Raw genomic sequence first — 21,234 nt, forward strand, 5'->3', positions numbered from 1 at the left:
CGTGATACCCTCTCACACCTGGCAAGATTGGCCATCGTTTGTTGTCACCTGGTGCCTAGTCTATCGAAACTTCCTTCAGTTGCCATATTTTTCCAGTTGGCCTGGACCAGGATGAGAACCTGTAGGTCTCTGCCAGCCTAGGACTGTCCTCTCACATTGTCCCACTGAATGTCCCATGTTGGGATTCATCTCATCCTGCTTCCTCTTCATTTCACGTATTGCTTGCAGATTGGACATTTGCTCCGAAGGCCTCATTACGTTTGGGTACATGTTTTGGGGAGCAAGACAGTCTCACAGGCGATGCCCTCAATTTCCTGCTGTTTCACATCACCTGTGGGGCAAATGTGGCATTTCTCAGAGCTCCCACTCAAGACCGGGCAATTCCGAGGTGCTAGCTTTCCCATCGTGGCCACATAGCCTTGGGCTGTGCAGGTACCTGGAGTGGTACCCGGCCTGTGAGGCCAAACAGGACCCCCCAGCACACGCTGTCAGTGTAGGTCGTCCGGCCTCGCCTGGGTGAACACACCCCCTTGCACGCCTGGGAATATGGCACAGGTGGGCTTGGACATCTGACTTAAAACACGGCCCTGTCCCAGCCAGTGGGATCTTGAGCATAGGGTCGGGCTCTCAGGTGTGAGTTGATTCCTGTTCAAGGGAACAGCCGTGTGCGCAGGATCATTCCCCTTCTTCTCTTGTGCCGCTAAGAGTATTTTGACATGGATTTTTCTAAAAGTGTGTGTTGTTTTAAAGCATGTGTACATACTTTATAACCTAGGCCCTCCAGTTCCAAATCTTGTGGAGGAACATTGTTGAGGGGCTGTCCTTGACACGAAGGGGCAGGGCTTCTGCCCAGCACTGAAAGCAGTGTCCAGTCCTCTCTCCGTCACAGGTGTGCTGCCAGGCGTGAGTTCTCTTTGCGAGCATGAAATCTGCTAGGAGTTTCAAAAATCTCTCCAAGTCCAGGTGATGAGTCTGGGTTGGGTTTTGGTCCAGAAGGCGGGCTGTGAACACCCTGAGGGCAGGGCCCTGCCTGCCAGATAAACAGGAGGGGAGGCAGTTCCAGAGGTTTTAATCAGCAGTACCACGCGTCCCTTCTCCCACCTCCACCCCTAAGATGACTCAGCCGCCCTCTCGGCCTCCTGAAACACTGAGTCATGGTTGGCCAGTTATCTGCTCCGTGGAGCATCTTCAGAGACCCTACAGCTGCCTGCTCCACCCCTGGCCCGGGTGGGTGTGCCTGCCTGGCCTGGCTGCGGTGTCTGATAGGTTCCAGAGTTAGCACAGGGGTGGCAGGGGAGCTTGTGGGGAATGGGTGGCCCGGATCCTGCCGACGACTTCTGTGAGCCATGCTTATTTCTGCTGGAAAGAGCCTCTTTTCCTGCAGACAGCGTGGGTAGTGAACAGTCGGTGTAGTGCTTCTGTTTAGTGCACCCCATGTCACCTGTGTGATCACGTAGCCCGGTCCTGTCTACCAACAGTCAGCAGCACACTGGTGACCACACGCTGCCAGGGCTTGTGCTCTGGGTAGGCTCTCTCAAACTAACTGGAGAGGGAGGTACCGCTGTCGGGCATTGTCTCGGGTCTCACCCGAGAGAATCCCACTCGAGAGAATCCCGCGGCAGGTGGGTGGTGGATCTGTGCCTTCCGCAGCCCCAGTGGGCTACCTCTGTCCGGCCTGGAGTGGATGCCTGATCCGTACCATGCCATCCTGGATGGCCCTGGTGTGGGGCCCTGTAGCACGGGAGCCTTTCTCTGCTTCTAGGAAATGCCTGCGTTCCCCCGCCCCACCAGCCGGGGGACCCCACAGAACCGTCTCTGCATTACCATCTGGGCATCGATTCCCAGGGTAGGGTGCTCAGAGCACTGGTGTTTCTGGGGACAGACCCTAGAGGGGACACGGGAAACCGGGGACAGCCGTGAACCCGGACAGAGTTCTTACACGGTTTGAGTCGGCGGTGCACGTGTGCTACGAGTATGTGTGCTACGTTTGAGTCACGTGTGCCCTCTCTTGCAGGCCAACGCGGACCCATCAGTGATAAACTGCCTGCACAACCTTTCCCGACGCATCGCCACCGTGCTGCAGCACGAGGAGCGCCGCTGCCAGTATCTCACAAGAGAGGCCAAGCTCATCCTGGCGCTGCAGGACGAGGTGTCCGCGGTAGCTGATGGTGAGCGTGACAAGAGTCTCTCCCCCACACAACAGAGCAGGCGGCCTTCTGAGGCAGGGACCCTGATCCAGGTTTGCGGATGTGGAAACTGAGGCACCAGGAGGTTATGTGACCTTCACGTGATCTTCCTGGGGTGCACAGGAGGGTGCCCCCAGGATCACGGTTGGAAAGCAGCTCTCCTGACCTGATGCGCTTAAATGGATTTCCCAGCCTCCACTGCCTCCCTCCCTTGCCCCAGCTGCTGCAGGATGGCTCTTCGTGTAGACTGGGTCTTGCCCACCCAGCCCTGCTCTCGCTGGCCACGTTCACCTGTGGTGGGAAGACATGCAGAGGGGCCAGCGGGATCATCGAGCTGGCAAAGAGGGTGGTTTCCAGTTCTTTGCTTTCAACTAAATTGATGAAGGACCTGATTGAGTTATCAGCTGACCAATTAAAAATAATAATTGCCAGGGGCTTCTGGCTGGCTCAGTTGGTAGAGCATGTGAATCTTGATCTCGGGGTTGTGACTTTGAGCCCCACATTGGGGTTCAAAAGAAAAATCTTTAAAAAATTGGAAAAAAAATTTTTTTTGCCAGTAGATCTTTTTGTGGATTTTGGTATTTTGTAAATACCTCAAAGCACAGAGAAAGGCCTACCTGTTACACGTGCCACGTCCATCTCAGGTCAGCGCCTATATAAAGAGAGAAAGTAGAAATAGATTTGAAGGTGAACCCAGTCTAATTTTAGCAATAAGTAACGATCACCGTACGTGAAGTGTCCAACTCACATGCATTTTCAGTGAAAATTTGCTTTTTATCTTTGATAGCTGTCAAAATGTATAATTATGTTTTGGCAGTTATTCGTTAATAACAATCCAGAAGGGTTTTTTTTTTTTAGTTTACTTATTTATTTTGACAGAGAGAGAGAGAGAGCGAGCAAGCAAGCATGAGTGGGGAAGGGGCAAGAGAGAAGGAGAGAGAATCCCAAGCAGGCTCTGCACTAACAGTGTGGAGCTCACCTCAGGGCTCAAACTCTCAAACCATGAGATCATGAGGTGATCCAAAATCAGGAGTTGGATGGGGAATAACTGACTGGGCCTCCCACACGCTCCTAGAAGTTCTGTTTTTAAAAGAACATTCTCTTTAGGGTCTGTGACTTTATCACAGGAAATTTTAACGTTTATTCATTTTTGAGAGACAAAGCATGAGTGGAGAGGGGCAGAGAGAGAGGGAGACACAGAATCCGAAGCAGCCTCCAGGCTCTTTCGGCACAGAGCCCAACGCGGGGCTCGAACTCACAAACTGTGAGATCATGACCTGAGCCAAAGTCGGACACTTAACCAATTCAGCCACCTAGACGTCCCTATCACAGGAAATTTTGTAAAAATTCAATTTAACTACATATTTTTAAGGCATTTATGAGAAAGGATTAATGAAAGACTTTTGATCATAAAAATAAATTGCATTAGGGGTGCGTGGGTTGCTCAGTTGGTTAAATGTCTGACTCTTGATTTCAGCTCAGGTCATGGTCTCACGATTTGTGAGATCGAGCCCCATGTCGGGCTCTGCACTGAGCCTGAAACCAAGTTGGGATTCTCTCTCTCCTTCTCTGGCCCCTCCAAAATAAGTAAACTTTAAAGAATTGCATTAGTGTGAGTGAGTAGGATGAGGTGTGGCAGCACCCACTCACCAAGTGGGAGGTGGCTCTGGTGGTCTCAGGGGACGCTTTGGGGGCTGCCAGTGACCTGGACTGTTCCAGTGCTGCAGGCTCAGGGGCACCAGTGGTGACGTTTAAACACAAAAGTTCCATATAAAGACTGCAAACAAAGCAGCCTGAGTCTCATCTTCATTCAACTGGATGCACAGATTTTATAAAAAGCAGTAGGGAATGGTGTGATATTTGTTTAAAGTGACTTACAATTTATTTTCAGTTAAATTTGTTTTTAAAGGTATTTTCCATTCCAACCTTGGCAAGTTTTCTTGCTTTGGAGTCTCTAAATTCTCCGTGTTATGATTTTTGCAGCAAACGATGGTCCTCAGTCCCCATTCCATCACATTCTGCCCAAGTGCAAGCTGGCCAGGGACCTTAAGGAAGCTTATGACAGGTAAGACAGGTGGGTGGCATGCTTGGTGCATCTCCCTGTGGGCCTCGTTGTCTGAGCCGTTGTCCTGTGGTGCCACTGAGATGGGGGTGAGAGAGCCCTTCTGCTGGGACAGTCCCTCCCAGAACCGAACCTGAAGTCACATGGGAGAGCCTGAAAGTGTTTTGCATCATTAGATGCAGGGTCAGCATGACACAGTGCCAAGTTCTGGGTCTGTCCTCTAAGACGGTGTCACTGTCACCTCCTCACCCACGAGGAAACTGAAGGTCAGAGGGTGCTCCTCCTGGCTCTGAGGGACTTGGGGCTTGGGGCCTGAGTGTAGGAGGGCAGCAGACATTTGCAGACACGGCAGAAGTTAACAGTTCCAATTATATTGGTGTTCCCAGCACTCTCTTTGTGGACAAGCAGAGAACCTCTTTTTAACGAGGGTCCACCACTCCTTGACCCTGGGTCTGCAGTGCAGGTGGGAGGTGGAGAGTGGGGGTTGGGCAGGTGTCCAAGTGACCGTTCCCCTGAAAGCTTTGCCTTCCCCCTCTACTCCAGGACTGTTGGTTCATGAGGAGCCATCACTCACACCCGAGGGGACCGCTTAGTGCCAGGCATGTTGCTGCACAGACAGCGTGGAGGTGCGGGCTTCTCTGGGCCGTGTCCTTGCGTGCAGCCCAGTGCCCTCTCCTGGCCTTCTTGGGGCTTCGTTCCATCCTGGTAGGCTCCATGCCACCCACTGGAGGTGTGCTGGATCTAAGAGTGTGGCCGGCGATACCACATGTTATTGGAGCGCAGAAGAGGTGGCTTGTCCGGCATCCTCTCCTTTTTTTTGATGTTAATAATTTTCCCGATCTTACCAATAATACGTGTTCATTGTAGATACTTAGGAAACATAGACAAATAAAGAGAAAACAAAGCCCGTCTGTAGTCCCATACCCAGTGATACTTGTTATGAGCATTTTGGAAATTTTCATTCTTTTTGCCGTTTTAACTAAAGCTTTTGAAAGGCCACCCATCCGTCAAGTTTGAAAGTCAGAGTGTTGAGTTTCTTTCCTGCTGTGCCACCACCAGTTCCCATTCCGGTGGCAGGATGCATTTAAGCAGACAGCCGTGTGTCCTGTGCCGTCCCCCACAGGCGGGCCTGAGGCACACGCAGGTGGGCACAGACGGCCTTTCTCCTTTTACGCTGTACATGCGGCCTGCCTTTTGCCTTCGTAGTTGAACCATGTAGCCTAGACTCTCCCTGTATTGGCAAATAAGGACTTTTTCATTTTTCTTTTTTGTAATTTAATTTTTTTATTTTAGAGAGGGAGAGAGCGAGCGCAAGCAAGCATACGCATGAGTCAGGGAGGGGCGGAGGGAGAGGGAGAGAGAATCCCAAGCAGGCTCCATGTTCAGTGCGGAGCCCGGTGTGGGGCTCGATCCCACGACTCTGGGATCGTGACCTGAGCTGAAATCAATAATCAGACGCTCTGCCAACTGAGTCACTCAGGGACTCTTTTTTTTTTTTTTTTCTGCATAGCCAGCCAGCCCTTCCCTTGGGCATTTAGTTGGTACCAGCCTCTGGTGCTCTAAGACCTGCCGGTCGGCTCCGTGCACATGTCACTGTGTACGTGTGCCTATGTATCTACGAGGTAAATTCCCGAGAGTGGAATGGCCGGGCTGAAGAGGTAAAATGCACTTGTAATTTTGGTTATTTCCCCGTTGGGGCTTGTGCCTCAGGCTGTACCCTCCCCCCACTAGCAACACAGGAGACACCTCTTCTCTGGCTTTGCCGGCACAGAGTCTTGGTGAACTTTTGGACCGTACCGGCGTAGTGGGTGGAGAGTGGTGTCCTGGCACAGCTGTCTGCATCTTCACAAGTTCACACATCTCCCTTTTCTCTCTGAGCTCTGCCCAGATCCCAGCTCATCTCTCTCTTGGGAGGAAGGGTGCCCTCGTAAAGGAGGCAGAGCCGTCCTCTGTGACACAGTCAGTTCCTTTGTCCTGATTTTGCTGACCGCTGGGTGTGGGCCTCTGGGCGTTAGGAAGCGGGGTCTCTAGTGTCGTAGCCACCCCGTCCCTTTCTCTCATGACACCGCTTGTGATCACGTTGAAGCTGTCTCTGCAGTAGGAGAAGTGCTGCTCTCTGGCCTTGGGTTGGCTGGTGCCAGAAACCCCTTCTGTGAGAAGTGTTGCCTGCTTCTGCGTGGGACTCTGTACACCTCAGCTAGGGTTAGACCACAAGAAAAATTCAGCCTAACCTGGAGATAAAGTAAACGTCAAACCAGAACCCCACTTACTATGTCTAAAGAAAGAACGGACTGCAATTTCTGATGTTTAAACCGCAAGTTGGAGGGAATGAAGTCCTGGGTAGTTGGCCCGCCTGTAGCGACTCAGAGCTTGAGGTGGCACAGCGCCCCCTGGTGGACATCACTTTAAAGGAGAAGGACCCTTTAAAGGTCCTTCTGGACCCGATTCCCTTGAAAGGAATCTGTTCTGGGGAAGAAAAGGCTCCCAGGGTCCCACTGGTGAGCAGTTGCCCTCCTTCCTCTAGCCCAGGCACCCTGGTGTGTTAGTGTTCAGGATCTTGTTTTCTCAGGGTGAACCCCCATGTACCCTTCCTGTTCTCAGACCCCACCCTGCTCAGGTTGTGGGTCCTGAGGCCCACCTCAGGTAAGCTGGCAACAGTGCCTGTCTGGAGGGAGTCCCAGGGACAGTGGTGCACTCCCCCTGCACCCTGTCCCAGCCTGGCAACAGCAGTGGCTCTGTGACTACCCAGGAGCCCCCCTGGCCTGCGGCCTTCCCTTTGCCTTGAGGTATGGCCTGGCCTGTTGCCGTAGGGTAGGCTTACTTTGGAGCTAAGAAGGGAGACTTGAGTTTACATGACTGATCTGGTAGAACAGATCACAGAGCCACCTTCTCCTATTGTCAACTTCCCAACAGGTTTCCAGAAGACCCCAGGGAGGGTTTTCTCCAAGCAGAAGTGAGAGGCCGGAAGATGTGAGATGTGGAGGCTAGAGGTTGGGGTGAAACTTCTCAAAGGAGTGGTTCTGGATTTGCTGTTTTAATTAAAATCCAGGGTTGTGGTGTGGCCGACTAGCCTGGTGGCCCTGTGCCCTGGGACCCAAGTGTCCATGAGTATAGGCTGGCAGCATGAATCCCTCAGGAGCCTTCCCTGACTGTTCTGGCACCTGTGTCTCTCCATGGAGCTTGGTGATCTCAGTGACAGTGTCCCACTCTTTTGTGTGACTGTTAGGTGGTGTGTCCCATGACGTGAGGTCAGGGATACCCCTTCACTTTCTGTAACACAGACCTTGTGGTTGGCACGTGGGGAAGCACGGCTTGTCCACCGGTGGTCAAAGGAATGAACAAACAGGAGTCGTGCGATTGCGGGTTCCGTGCCTTGATGGAGTGTTTGTTGCACCGTTTTCAGAGTTAATGGGGCCTGTGGTGGGGCCAAGAGTCCTCAGAGCTTGGAGGAGCTGTCCGGGCCCTGGCCAGGCAGGTGGCCCTGGGGACTCTGCGTTTGTTCCTTGCTGCCTCCCACTGCTGCCCCTCCAGAGCAGAGATTGGCTCCCAGACACCTCTGCTAATGTCCCGGGAGTTTTACTCCCTTTGCCCGTAAAAAGCACATACATAGAAACTTCTGTTTGAAGGGTCACGGCGGGCCGCTTGGTGCCTGCTTGCGCCTCTTGGATTGTGAGCAGCATCCGCTCCACGGACTCGGAAGCCGGGCCGCGTCTGGGACCAGAGTGGCCAGCAGGTGCTGGGCGGGCAGGGCGAAGGTTGCCTGCGAGACCAAACAAGGGCGTTTTGGCTGAAGTTCGTCCTCGGGCAGTGAGGTGTGAGGTTAATGGAGCAAGCTTGTACACAGTACATTTCCACCTGGGATAGGAAAGATAAGAGCGTGCCTTAAAGGATATGCACAGTCATCGCTTTAGGACTCGGGGCTCTGGTAAGAGCATCTATCTCGCGCGGCAGCTGGGGCTAGGCGACCCTATCTGGCCCAGAGCTGTGGGACGGGCTGGATAAGCCTTGCTTGGGGGGGGGGAGTGCTTTTTGCGCGCTGTTTCCGGACCAAATGTGACTGCCCTGGAAATAGAAGTACAAGCGTAGCCGGAACCCAGACCCCTGCTCTGCTAAACACTTGTCTTGAAATTGTACTTTATACAGCATAGGAAATATACTCGTTAATAATGGAACCATGTTATTTGGTGACAGACGGTGGTGACTGCTCTTGTGCTGGTGAACACTGAGTGATAAAGAGAACCGTCAAACACCTGAACCTGATACAGCAATGTGTGTCAACTCTATTTCAAAGTCAAGAAATAAATAAATGAACTGTAGCCTCAGAGATTTTCAGAGGGTGGGCTCCCTCTACCCTGGAGGCTTTAGGAAAAAAACAAAGGGTACTTTGAAAACAGAGCCCGACTTCTCTTCCCTCCTCTTGGCAGACTTCAGTGCCGCTCCTGGCTCTTGTCTTGCTGCAGGGGCACCTGCAGGGCTTCCCTGGGGGCTCCGGGTGGGTGGGTGTAGCTCCTCCTCCTGACTCGTCCCAGTGCGAAGTACTCCATGGACGGAAGTTGCCAGTGGGTGAACAGATGCCCGGAAAAGTGGAGTAAAATCCACATGAAAACCAGGGAACCAACACGGGAGCGTCTCTCCCACCCGGAGAAGAGGACCCCACGCCAGTGTGTGCGTGTACATGGCCTTGCCAAGCTCCTGGGGGAGCAAAAACAGCTACCTTTGAAATGGTAGGAATCTCAGTGTTGAATTCTGATTCTGTGGTGTTCCAACTGCTACTTTGAGCCATATCCTAAAGAGGACAGCTCAGAAATAAAAAGACTCTATTTTCAGTTCACCAGCCTTTTTGTCCAGGTACATAGTGAAACGGAGGAGGGGTCTGCACATGTAGCTTTGTCAGTTCATTCTCCCTGCAAGCCCTGCTTTTCCTCACTCTTCTCTTTCCTTTTGTTCACGGATGCTGAGACTCTCATCCACTGGAGCGCTCTCTCATCGTGTGAACTCGGATTCTGTAAGAGGCTGTTTTTCAGAGGTTGATGGGAGCTGTCCACCCGCAAAGACCCTTGCCCAAAACTTGGTGAGGCTCTGGGAGTCTCCATCTGCTCATATTTACTTATTAGCACTCTGTTCTCGAAGAACCCAAGAGTAGTATCCTCCTCTGGGACCTTGGGGAAGGACCCTGGGTCTCTTCCCTAGATCCTGACACTCACAGGGTTCACCCTGAGGGAGTGTGGCATCAGCAGTGACCCAACCTTCACCTTCCACACTCAGCCACAGCCTGTGGCCCCCACCCCTGCTGCCAGGGGGTGCTCTGACCCTCCCTCTGGGGACCACTCGGTGGCGCACGTGTCCTGGGAGTGTGGCGTGAGTCTTCCTGACACCTCCAGGCAGGGCAAGCAGAGGGTGTTCTGGAGCTCTGGGGTGGTTGGCAGTGAGCAGACCGTGGTGTTGGCAGGAATCCTAGGGGTTGTGGAGGTCACAGATGTGCTCTGCATTCTTCACACTTTTTTCTCACTGCACATTCCCTGTTTGAGAAACCTGATGGCCACGATGCTCCTGGCTCTTTGGGCGGACCCACGGGGAAGCTCGTGGTAGTTGGTCTGCTGCTTGAGTTTCGGGGAAGAGATGGTAAGAACAGCCTGTGGGTGCGGGCAGTGAGGGCCATAGCGCCTCCTGGCGGCACTGTGCATTTGTGTGCCCCCGAGGGAGGTGTAAGACCAGGCAGGGCTCCCCCTGAGCCACAGCCTCCCCACACTGGGCCAGATGTGGGCACCTTGGCCTCTCCGGCCAGTTGGGAATGGCAGAGTGGGGTTGGAATGTGATGGGAAGAGCTGGGTCAGAACAGTACAGGCCTTGGCAGTGGGGACACATCCCCTCTCTTGTCCACCTGCCAGGGGCGTGGTGAGCACCAGCCACGGGGGCTTTGCCCAAACAGCCACTTTCTCTCCGTGTCAGACACCGAGTGCTGTTGGCACTTAGCCCCGGGGCTGTGCGCTGGGCTGTGGGCGCATTCTGGCTGGCTGCTCGCTGGAGGGTTTCAGAAACCCCTGCTGAAAGCAAGTCTTCTGTGTGTGGTTCTCTGGCGCAGGGCATATGGGGCCACGTGCCTGCCGTGGGGCCACCATGAGTGTGTTCTCCCGGCAGGGGCTCGCTGAGAGATAGTCCACTCAGAGTCAGTCGCATGTTCCTTGGGCCCCTTTCCTTCCTCCATTCACGAAATGGTTCTCAGTGCCCCCCAGGGACCCCACACTTTGCCGGCCGCGTGAGGAGCAGTTAGTGCAACACAGGAGCACACCTGGTGGCTGAATTCTGGTCGGGGAAACTGCATCCTGTGGTCAGGTGCTCAAGACACACGAATCTGGGGCTAGGGCCGGGTCAGAGCTCACCTCCCGGAGCAGGTAGTGCTTGAGTTGAAACCCGAGACCGGGAAGGAGCCAGGTCACCTGGAGGGAGCGCTTGAGTCAGAGAACAGCGGAGTTGTGGGGACAGTTGCAGGGCCGGACCAGATGGCCTGGGGTAGGAGAGGGCATCAGAGAAAAGTGAGCAGGTCGCGTGGGGCTTCAGGCTGGGACTGCCAAGATGGGACGGGAGCCGCGGGGGTCTGAGTGCGGAGTGCTGAGGGCAGATGGGGGCTGGTGCAGGGAAGGTCTGGACTTTGTACCTCCCTGCAGGTGGGATGGTTGAGGCGGGATCTAAGAGAAAGGAGGAGTCGGGGGCAGGGTTGCGGTGTTCAGCCCTGAAAGAACCAGATTGCCGTCACTGATGAGGTGAGGCCGAGGCCAGCTCGGGCCATTGCCGCGGTTCACCTGGGCGGTGCTGGCATCCACAGCAAGGTGGGCGACGTGTGCTCCTCCCGACAAGACGCTGGGGGGGGACTTGGCACCCCCCGCCCTTCCTGTCCTGCCTACCTCTCCTTTTTGGAGACAGGCCTTGCCCTGCCTGGCTGCTCATGTGTGGTGGGGCCTTCGGCAGGCGTGCAGGGGGCCTGGCTCTCTCCCCTCTGCACAGGAGGCCTTCACAGAGCCCTGGCACTCTGTTTGGACTGCAGATTCCAGGGCTGCCCAGGGATGCAGTTCTGCGTTCCTGATGCGTTTTCTTCTCTTGGGTATACTGAGATCTGCAAAGAGGATTGCTTGCCCCGGAGGGCTTCGCTTGCAGTTTCCTCTGACTGGCAGTGTGCGTGGAAGAAGCACCCTCAGGGGTTTTTGTGTGATCTGTGTGTCTGGTCACAAGTTACCGTGTGGATTCTCAGTAGCACCTGACAGTCGCCGCGCCTGCTCTCTGCAGCCTCTGCACGTCCGGCGTGGTGCGGCTCCACATCAACAGCTGGCTGGAGGTGGGCTTCTGCCTGCCGCATAAGATCCACTACGCTGCTGCGAGCCTCATCCCCCCCGAGGCCATCGAGCGGAGCTTGAAAGCCATCCGGTGAGCCCCTGCCCCTGCACACGCCCCTCGCCCCTCGGGGGCTCTCCTCTTTAGCTTCTGCCTGAGGTTTTACCACTAACTTCTTCCCAAGAACTGTCTTTTCCTCTTCCTGCTGCAGAAACTGGCAGGTAAGGCTCTACTGTTGATAGAAGTAAAAACACACATTTTGGGGTCTGGTTTGGTCCAGAAATTACCAACCCCAGGATTCCCCTGGGCCTTCTCGGGCACGGCCTGGGGTCCTGCGCCAAGGGTCTTCACCTCAGGCCTGGGCAGGGCTGTAGGGGTCAGACATCCTGGCGGGAAGCCAGGGTACGGGAGGGATTTTGTCTTTATTTACAGTGTTTGTTCACCGGACCTCCTGCATTTGAGTCAGAGCTTGTGGGAACTCAGTTACTTAACTGATTTCCTGCAAGGTAAGAGCTCAGCTCAGTTTTCACACACACATCCCACCAAGTCTCCCGTTTCCTTAGAGACTTTTATAACTAAAAAAAGAAATGTGGGCACATGACAGCAAATTTGGGGGTGAGAGAAAGCAAGGCACCCCCTGGCCCGCCCTCCCTCTCTCCCTCACCTAGTCCGTGCCTTCAAGTCCACGTCCTTCCTCCTGGGTTTTCTTGCTGAGTACGTTTTAGTGTGGTTCTGTTCATAGTCTGTGGTGAGGATTTTGCTTTTCCCGCGTCTGGGACTCTTTCCTTAGAAAAGAGTCACGCGTTTTTTTCAGTCAGCAGACATTTGCAGGGCAATCCCAGAGGTGGGGATGGAGTCGGGTCCTTGGGCCTTCTTCAGCTGTGTTCTGATTAGTTTCTTCTGAAGGTGACTGCAATCCTGGTGGCTTCTTAAAGGCCCCTGGGCCTCTCTCATCCTTCCGGCGGCCTCTTCTCCGGGGTTCAGTGTCTGTGTGCTTGAGGCATGTGCCTGGTCGGGGAGGCCTGTGGCTCGCATGCTCTGGTGACCCGTGACTCTACTCCGCAGCCCCTACCACGCCCTGCTGCTTCTCAGTGATGAGAAGTCCCTGCTGGGCGAGCTCCCGCTCGACTGCTCCCCGGCCCTGGTGCGCGTGATCAAGACCACATCTGCCGTGAAGAACCTGCAGCAGCTGGCCCAGGATGCAGATCTGGCCTTGCTTCAGGTAACCCCGGGGGGCCTGGGGAGACACCCCAAACAGGGGGGGATGGGGGAGGGAGGGGTGGGCACGTCAAAGCAGGCTGCCCTTGGTTGAAGGTGGGAGGTCAGGGTGTCAGGAAAGCAGGCTGCCTGTGTGCCACGTACCCAGGTCCACTACGTGGCCTGCCGTGGTGGGATGGGTAGTTCCCGGGTCGGCTCCAAGGTCTGGAATCCGAGTCAGGCCTGGCTTCGGGGCGGGCTTCGTGAACCGGCTTTGGGACTAACGTTGTACTAACCCCTGTGTCCAAGGATTGTGAGGCCTGAGGCCCTCCAGGTGCTGGGTTACTGGGCTCTGAAGGATGGGGTGGCAGGGCTAGGGGCTTGCAGGGGCACGCAGAGTGTCGTCGCGTGAGCAGCCGGTACCACAGCTCCACTTTGCCAATGTGGGGGGTGAGGGCAGGAAGTTGGGTTGAGAGCCTGCCTGTGTGCGGAACCGGGACCTAGCTTCGTGGCCTTGACCTCGACCTTGTATGTGCACCCAGGCCTATGTTCTGTGTGAGGTGCCATCCTCTTGCCAAGCCACGTGCTTGTGGGCTGCAGTTTCTGATGGGGTAGAGGGCCTCTCAGCCCTGGCTGCGATCTGGTTGGAGTCTGGGTGGGGGCCAGAGAGTGAAGAGAAGCATAAAGAGAAGTTGGAGGCCCTGGGGCAGGGTGCCTTCCAGGTGACAGCCCCAGGGCGAGAACGTGGCCACCGTGTGGCCACCAGGGGGCAGCAGGACCTGCCTACAGAGCAGCGGCTTTCTCAGATGGGCTGAGGAAGAGGATCCCAGGTGTGACGCGAGCCTACCTGGCCCTCTGGGAGGCACGTCTTCGGCCTGTGGTCCTTGGCAAGGTGCGGGAGCTTGACTCTGAGGCCTCTGTTTCCCAAAGCAGCCGTTTCAGATTCTGCCATCCAGAATAAGTCCTTCCCCATGACCTTCGTTTACCTGGCCAGAGAGTTTATCCGATTCTGCCTTTGTGTGTCCTATGGGCTCACGGACTAGATGGGACCCAGTGAGGACCACATCCTAGTCACCTTCGTAGCAGCCACAAGACAGAACCTTAAATGTTCTGGCTGTTTTGTATACACTGCAGAGCTTGTGTTCTGGTCAATACAGACTGAGCTGTCAGAGCTTTCAAGTTTCTCGGTCTCTTTGGGCAAAGACAAAGCTTTGATGATAACCCGTTCACGCCCCCCCGCCCCCCACCTTGCCATGGGGAGGCTCTTATTTCCTTCCATAACCCTCCCCACTGAGCTCACTTCAAATCAGGGTTTCCTGCTGGCGTGGCCAGCCTCCCTGGCCTCTGGGACTGCTGCTGCCTGTGGCAGGTCAGGTGGCCCAGTGGAGGCCCCTGGGAGAGCAGGGGAGCAGAGGCTGGCTGAGCCTAGTTGGACCCTCAAGCGTGGATGGCCCCACTAGAGAGACGTCAGCTTACCTCATGTTCCTGAGGCGCCTGGCTGGCTCAGTCAGAAGAGCATGTGAATCTTGATCTTGGGGTCATGAGTTTGAGCCCCGTGTTGGGTATAGAGATTACTGAAGAAAAAAATAAAGTCTTAAATAACTCCTGTTCCATTTTTATTAAAGAAAATTTTTTTTAGATTTATTTTTGGTAGAGACAGAGCACAAGTGGGGGAGGGGCAGAGAGGGAAGGAGACACAGAATCGGAAGCATGCTCCAGGCTCCGAGCTGTCACCTCACAAACCGTGAGATCTTGACCTGAGCCACAGTCGGTCGCTTAACCGACTGAGCCATCCAGGCGCCCCGGGCTTTGTTTTAATCTAATCTATTTTTATTTAATTTATTTATTTTGTGAGAGGGCGAGCGGGGGAGGGGCAGAGAGAGAGGGAGACAGAGAATCCTGAGCAGGCTCCACTCTTGTCAGCGCAGAGCCAGACGTGGCGTTCGATCTCAGGAACCGTGAGATCATGACCTGAGATCATTAACTGACTGAGCCCCCCAGGCCCCCTTTGTTTTTATAAATAAGACACAGCGACAGTTTCAGGCGTGCTGTGTACGGAGTCAGCAGTTCTGTATCAAGATAAGTGGAGTTTGAATCTCCTTCACTATTTCACCCCACCTACCTCCCCTATTTGGGGCTTTTTTTGTCAGGATAGAGTCGATATGCTCTTTCGTATACAACTTGATATGTCTCACAAAGTATAGGCACAGAGAGTGCCTGCAACCCTGTATTTCAGAGGTAAGCACAGTAGATTCCTCCAGATTTTCTGTATGTATAAATTAGGACAGTATCTTTGGTCACAGTGTCCATTCCTTATGATTGGCCTAGTAATGGCTGCACAGACCTTCGCATCCTAACCCTCAGGTCCTGGGGATGCAACCTCACGTGGGACTTTGCAGAGGCGATAAAGGATCTTGAGATGGGCGGCGACCCTGGATCGTCCTTGTAAGACTTGTAAGAAGCGGGCAGGGGATGTGACCCTGGAGGCAGAGGCTGGAGGGATGTGGCCACACGCGCAGGCCAAGGAAGGCTGCCGCTGCAGGAGGCGGAGACTCTGGAGAGGGTCGTCCTGCTGACAGACACTGCAGCCTGGGATCCGAGTTCAGACCTCGGGTCCCCAGGACGGCGCTCGGGCTGCAGGGAGTGGTGGGGGGTGGACGCCACGGGTGAGGGTGATGACAGGTGGAGGAGAGTGGGTGTGTCCTTGCTTTGGAGTGAGCTTCAGTAGGACTTGGGATGAGAGGGAAGAGCGGCAGTGAAGGACCTGAAGTTGCTGCCACGTTGGCCCTGGTGGCGCCACCGGAGGTCCTGTTTGCCCAGATGAGGCGGAGGTGGACTCGGCGGTGTCCCCGGCCTTGCACGTGGGTCGGGGTGTCTCGCCCACTTGGGGACACACAGCGATGGCACGGAGGGGCAGCAGGCTCACCTGGGTGATGCCCAGTGCCAGGGCGCCTGGGTGGCTCAGTCGGTTAGGCGTCCGACTTTGGCTCGGGTCACGATCTCACAGTTCGTGAGTTCAAGCCCCACATCGGGCTCTGTCAGCTCAGAGCCTGGAGCCTGCTTTGGATTCTGTGTCTCCCCTTCTCGCTGCCTCTCCCCTACTGTGTGTATCTCTCTGTAGGTCTCAAAAATAAATAGACGTTAAAAAAAAACTAAAACAAAACCAAAAAAATGAAGTGTCCGGTGCCGTACCCTCAGACCTGGGCTCCCCTCTTGAAGTTGGAAGGAATTTCTGGCATCTGAGTCTGTCTCTGGCCCGTCTTGTCTGAGCGTCCAGGAGAGCCGGGCAGTGGAATGTGGTCCCGGGATACTGGGACACACAGGGATGAGCGCAGGAGGTGTAGGACAGGTTCATTTGACCCACATCCATTACCATGTGGAAACCCATCCCCATGCTGGGCTCCTGGTGGGAGCAGGGTGCTGGCCTCCGCCAGCTTGTTCAGACAAGGCCCTTGTTCAGCTGGGCTGACCCCATGGTCCTGAGCACCTCACATGTCCCCATGCTCGTGGGACTTTTCCTTACTGCCAGCCTGGACCACACCGGGTTCCGTGGGAAGTGACTGTCCCAGACCACACAGCGACCGGTGATACAAAGGCTTGTGTGCTTGCCGTGCCAAGCCCCTGGGTGGGGGGTTGCCGTCAGCTCCCTCTGCCTGCAGGTTTTCCAGCTCGCGGCTCACCTGGTGTACTGGGGCAAGGCCATCATCATCTACCCGCTGTGTGAGAACAACGTCTACATGCTTTCTCCCAACGCCAGCGTGTGTCTGTGAGTACCTCTGGCTGCCAGAGCCCAGGGCCGCGCTCCTCTGCTCAGCCAGGACCTCGCTTGGAGTTGGTTACTGGCCTCTGCTGTGTCCAGGTTCTTATTCTGGCCTGGCCCAGGACCACGTGGCCTGCCCTGGGCGTGTGCTCTTCTGGCATTCAGAGCTTCCACACAGGGTCTGTGCTCCCCCGTGTCTGCTGGCCAGTGGGGTCTGGACGGGGTGCCTGGTGGGGGGTGGGAGCCTCGGTCTTGACTTGGGGGCTCAGAAGGGCTGTGGCCTGTGCCCATTGTTCCTTCTGCCCCTCGGGGGAGAGCATCTGGGCTCTGTCCTCATTGCACCCATCCTAGGCCACCAGCCATGCTGAGCCTTCCTGCTGCCCACCCTGGGCTCATGGTGAGGGCACAGATGTCATGAGATGATGGAGAAGCCTGCTGAGCTCACGGGCATGCCCACCTTACCCATCCCCAGGTACTCTCCACTGGCTGAGCAGTTCTCCCGTCAGTTTCCAGCTCACGACCTGCCGTCTGTCCTTGCTAAGTTCTCCTTGCCCGTCTCCTTGTCAGAATTCAGAAATCCCCTCGCCCCCCCGGTGCAGGAGGTAAGTCACAGGAGTCTTGGGGAGCCCAGGAACCACTCCTCTGGTGTCAGTTTCTCATCCCAGAGCCCTCAGTGCTGCACCCTTAGCCTTGGTTTTGGGGAGGAGGGGGCTTCCTTTGGGGAGTAGGTGGCACATGTTGTGCCAAGGTGATCAAAAGCTGGCTCCCCAGCCAGGCCACCTGCAGACACTTGGGCAGTCCCAAGTCCCCCCACCCCCACTCCAGTGGAGCCCACCCTGGCTATGGTGAGTGGTTCTTGGGGTAGAACAGAGTTAAGAGGCCCAGATGGCGGGAGAGTGGTGACCTTTCCTGGGTTTGGGGGTGTGTGTGTGTGTGTGTGTGTGTGTGTGTGTGTGTGTGTGTAGAATCGGCTTTGTTTTCACTGAACTTGGGCCCTGCCCTCCTGCTCTCTCCCCCTCCACAGTTCAGGTGGCCACAGGGTAAATAGGTCTAAGTTCCGGGCTCACTGGTCCCCAGAATCTCCTCATCCAAGAGGATTTGGAGAGGACAGGCCTGGGGCAAAGTGAGGGCCAGGTGGGATTGCTGGGTGTGGCAAGGGCTCATCCAGGGAGGTATGGGGCTTGTGGTCCACGTGTAGCGTAGACCCGAGAACAAGGCTCTGCCTGCCTCCTCTCCGCTGAATGCCCGGAGCTTTGGAATTCTGGGCAGGGACCCAGCACAGGGCCGAGATGGGGCAGGTGTTGGAGATGGGGCTGGGTGTTCTCAAGGCTTTGTCTTCCAAAGTATTTGTTTTAATAGGCCACAGGTCTGATAAACCAGTCCTTAAAAGCAAATTCTTTCCCTTCTCAAGTTGTGAATGAGATGGAGATCCAGGTTCTTGAGTTCATTTAGATGCTGAGTGTGACAGTTCTAAAGGCCGCCTTTCATGGGGCCTTTGGTTTCCGGGAACTGTGCCAGGCCATGCCAGCCAAATAAAAGACACGCTTTGCATCTGTACCCAGCAGAAGCTTCCTAATGGTCTGGGTGGTGGGTGGATTTTCCAAGCCATGCCTGGGGGGGCCACCCTGTCCCTTGTCAAGGGCCCAGATAGAGCTGGGTTTGGTCCTGCAGAGTCCCGGGCTGAGGCTTTTTTCTTCTCCTTCTGCTTCTGCTTCTGCTGCTTCTGCTTCTTCTCCTCCTCCCCCTCTTCTTCCTCCCCCTCCCCTCCTCTTCCTCCTTCTTCTGTTGCTTCTTTTTATTGTTGTTTATTTATGTTTTAGAGAGAGAGAGAGGGAGACGAAAGTGTGAGCAGGGGAGGGGCAGAGAGAGAGGGAAACACAGAATGTGACGCAGGCTCCAGGCCCCGAGCTGTCAGCATAGAGCCCCATACGGGGCTCGAACTCACAGACCGTGAGATCACGACCTGACTCAAAGTTGGATGCTTAACCGCCTGAGCCGCCCAGGTGCCCCTGAGTCTGCCTTCTTGTCACAGCTCCTATTTCGGGGCCTGGAGTGTGTTCTTGAGGTCTTAAGAAGCCTCTTGGTTTTACTTGTTAATTTTAAGTTTAGTTATATTACAGTCCTTTTCAATTTTATTTGGTTTGACCAGGTCATAACACGCCCATGGTACATCCCTATTTTCATGCCTGGGCAGCCATCCCCTCCCAGGAGGGGACCCCCACAGATCTGATCAGGCAGATGTGTGTGTCTGAGAACATGCACCTTCCTGCTCAGGCATGCGCAAGCCATGCCTGCACAGGCCTCCTCACTGCCCCCGGTCAGGTGGCAGCCCCCGAGGGAGGGGTGGACTCCACGCCCTAGGACTGCACACCGCATTACAGCTCCCTGTCCTTGGGCAGGCTTCCAGTTGACCCAAGGAGAGGACTCCCTGCTCTCAGAGCAGCAGCCTTTTTGTGAACGGTGTCCAGGCCACAGTGGGCCCGGCTCTGTGCGGTGGGGGGCTTGGGCGACAGGGCTGAGTGGCCTGGGGGAGACAAGGCAGAGCAGGGGCCTCCATGTAATCAGTCCTGTTCCTCGGCTCTGGGCACGAAAGCCCAGGTGTGTGGTGGGAGCAGTGCAGGTGTAAGCCCAGTGCCTTTGTGGCCCTGCCGCCTTCCTTGGAGCAGGGAGTTGGGCTTGCAGGCCGGCCAGCAGCCAAGAGCTCCTTTTCTGAGATGTGGAGCCTTGTATTCTAGGGCTGGGCCCCTGAAGCTCATGTGGCCCTTACGTCTGGGATGACTTGTGGGGACCGTGTCTCAGGTCGTGGCTCCCGGATCCTCCCCAGAGGGGAGCAGGGCGGTGGTGGGGGACCAGCCTTCCCCCCACCCCGCCTACCACCCTGGGCCTCACACTGTCTCTTGTGCAGACCCAGCTCATTCAGATGGTCGTGTGGATGCTGCAGCACAGGCTCCTTGTCCAGCTGCACACATACGTGTGCCTGATGGCCTCGCCCAGTGAGGATGAGCCCCACCCTCGAGAGGATGATGTCCCCTTCACCACCCGGGTCAGCGGCCGCAGCCTCAGCACACCCAACGCCCTCAGCTTTGGTTCCCCAAGTAGGAGCCCCCTGCCCAGGGCATGTGTCTGGTGGGTGGGGGTAGCCTTTGGGAGGGTGCTTGGGAGTGGCGGCCAGGATCCCGACATAGGCACGGCTGGGAGTGACTGGAGCACCTTCGCATGGCCATACGTGCGCGCGCACACCCACACCTTGTGTGGGCAATTGGGTCCTCGCACGGAGAGCCCCTGCCCCCTGCTGAGCGGCTCTCCCTTGAAGGAGGACAGGAGACCTCTCTCCCTGACCTCCCTGTACTTCTGTGGCTCTGAGGAGAAAGCCGTGCCTCTGGGCTCCTGAGCTCGAGTCAAGAGCAGCCTGGGATCAGAGCAGATTTCACACCATCACTGGAAGGTCACAGTTGAGACTGCTGTGTCCAGGGCCTGTGAAGAGAAAGTGACTGTCACAGCCCCTTCTTTAAAGAGCCATTGCGGCCACAGCATGCCCCGGGTTCCCAGGCTCGGGGTAGATGAAGGGCTGGAAGGCTCCCTCGACTCAGGCCTGACCTTGGTCTTCAGGTCCAGTCCGAGAACCCTGTCCATGTCGGGTAGGAGGGGCGGGATGGGCAGGCCTGCCTTGTGCTGGGGGGGGGGGGGGGGGGGGGGGCCCTGACCAGAGGGCGTGGCAGTGGATTCCCGGTGGGCACAGATGGCGCAACAGGGGCATGTGTGGGGGGTTGGCTGCTCCCTGACCTACGGCTGCCCACAGCCAGCAGTGACGACATGACCCTCACGAGCCCCAGCATGGACAACTCCAGTGCAGAGCTTCTCCCCAGTGGGGACTCCCCGCTGAACAAGAGGATGACGGAGAACCTGCTGGCCAGCCTTTCGGAGCACGAGCGGGCGGCCATCCTCAGCGTGCCTGCAGCCCAGAACCCCGAGGACCTCCGCATGTTTGCTAGGTGGGGGCGCGGTGACCAGTGGGGCTGGCTCAGTTCTAGGGTCAGAACAGAAAGTGGATGGGGACTTAACCAACACAATCCCAACTGAAATCCATCGATGACAAATGGCAGTTGCTGGTTGAGGTGGCGTCTCAGGCACGGTGGTGTCCCCACCTGTGGTGCCTCTGACGTCGGGGTCCCTCCAGGACTTCCTGGGTGTCTCTCGTCACCTCTCTGGAAGCAGCAGCACGGTCTCCTCCTCACGAGGGTTGGCAGGGACTTTTCCCACGTGGGAAAGCTCTTGGCCGAGGCAGTGGGGGGAAGGGGTGACACACTTTGTCAGACCCGGCTTTGACTTGGGATGGGTGGGGGGCTCTGCAGGCGTATGGTTTTCTGGGTGGGGTGAGGAAACCCTCAGTCACGAACCGCATGCCAGGCAACCCTTTGAAGCAGCCACGTCCAGGCCTCCTACACCAGCCCTGCCACAGATGGCCCCCTAGAGCACTGATCCTCTTTGGGTCCGTAGCCATATGGGACTTCCCCACCCACGTCAGGATGCCGAGGGCGGGAATGGCCCTCAGGCTCGCGTGGCTCCAGGGCTTGAGTAGCCAAGTGTCCTCAAGGACCCACTTGAGGGGACCTTTCCGGCCTCTGCTGGGGATGGAGGTGTGGGTGGCTGCCTCCCCGAGACCCCGAGATCCCCACCAGCGGCCGTGAGGCCAAGGGCCACCT

At 56.0% G+C, this 21,234-nt stretch overlaps 1 protein-coding gene and 1 long non-coding RNA gene across 7 annotated transcripts in view; one reads left to right on the forward strand and one right to left on the reverse strand.

Moving 5' to 3' along the window:
- Positions 1-21,234, forward strand: part of NPRL3 (NPR3 like, GATOR1 complex subunit) — a 43,059-nt gene that overhangs the window by 20,862 nt on the left and 963 nt on the right. For all 6 annotated transcript variants that reach the window (XR_006708242.1, XM_045461163.1, XM_045461164.1 and 3 more), the window contains 8 exons: positions 2,015-2,168; positions 4,170-4,251; positions 11,530-11,667; positions 12,640-12,796; positions 16,431-16,537; positions 17,004-17,133; positions 19,437-19,626; positions 20,331-20,523. Coding sequence is in view for 5 of the 6 variants with exons in the window: in XM_045461163.1 (XP_045317119.1) it covers positions 2,015-2,168; positions 4,170-4,251; positions 11,530-11,667; positions 12,640-12,796; positions 16,431-16,537; positions 17,004-17,133; positions 19,437-19,626; positions 20,331-20,523 (1,151 nt within the window). In the remaining variant the exon portion in view is untranslated. The remainder of the gene's footprint in view (positions 1-2,014; positions 2,169-4,169; positions 4,252-11,529; positions 11,668-12,639; positions 12,797-16,430; positions 16,538-17,003; positions 17,134-19,436; positions 19,627-20,330; positions 20,524-21,234) is intronic.
- On the reverse strand, positions 581-6,158 carry LOC123589283. Its single transcript, XR_006708243.1, has 3 exons — positions 5,995-6,158; positions 2,804-2,838; positions 581-1,030 (listed from the first exon to the last, which is right to left on the reverse strand). It is a non-coding gene; the product is annotated as an uncharacterized LOC123589283 (long non-coding RNA).

The sequence above is a fragment of the Leopardus geoffroyi genome, chromosome E3 (genome assembly GCF_018350155.1).
Source record: "Leopardus geoffroyi isolate Oge1 chromosome E3, O.geoffroyi_Oge1_pat1.0, whole genome shotgun sequence".
In the NCBI taxonomy this organism is placed as follows: domain Eukaryota; kingdom Metazoa; phylum Chordata; class Mammalia; order Carnivora; family Felidae; genus Leopardus; species Leopardus geoffroyi.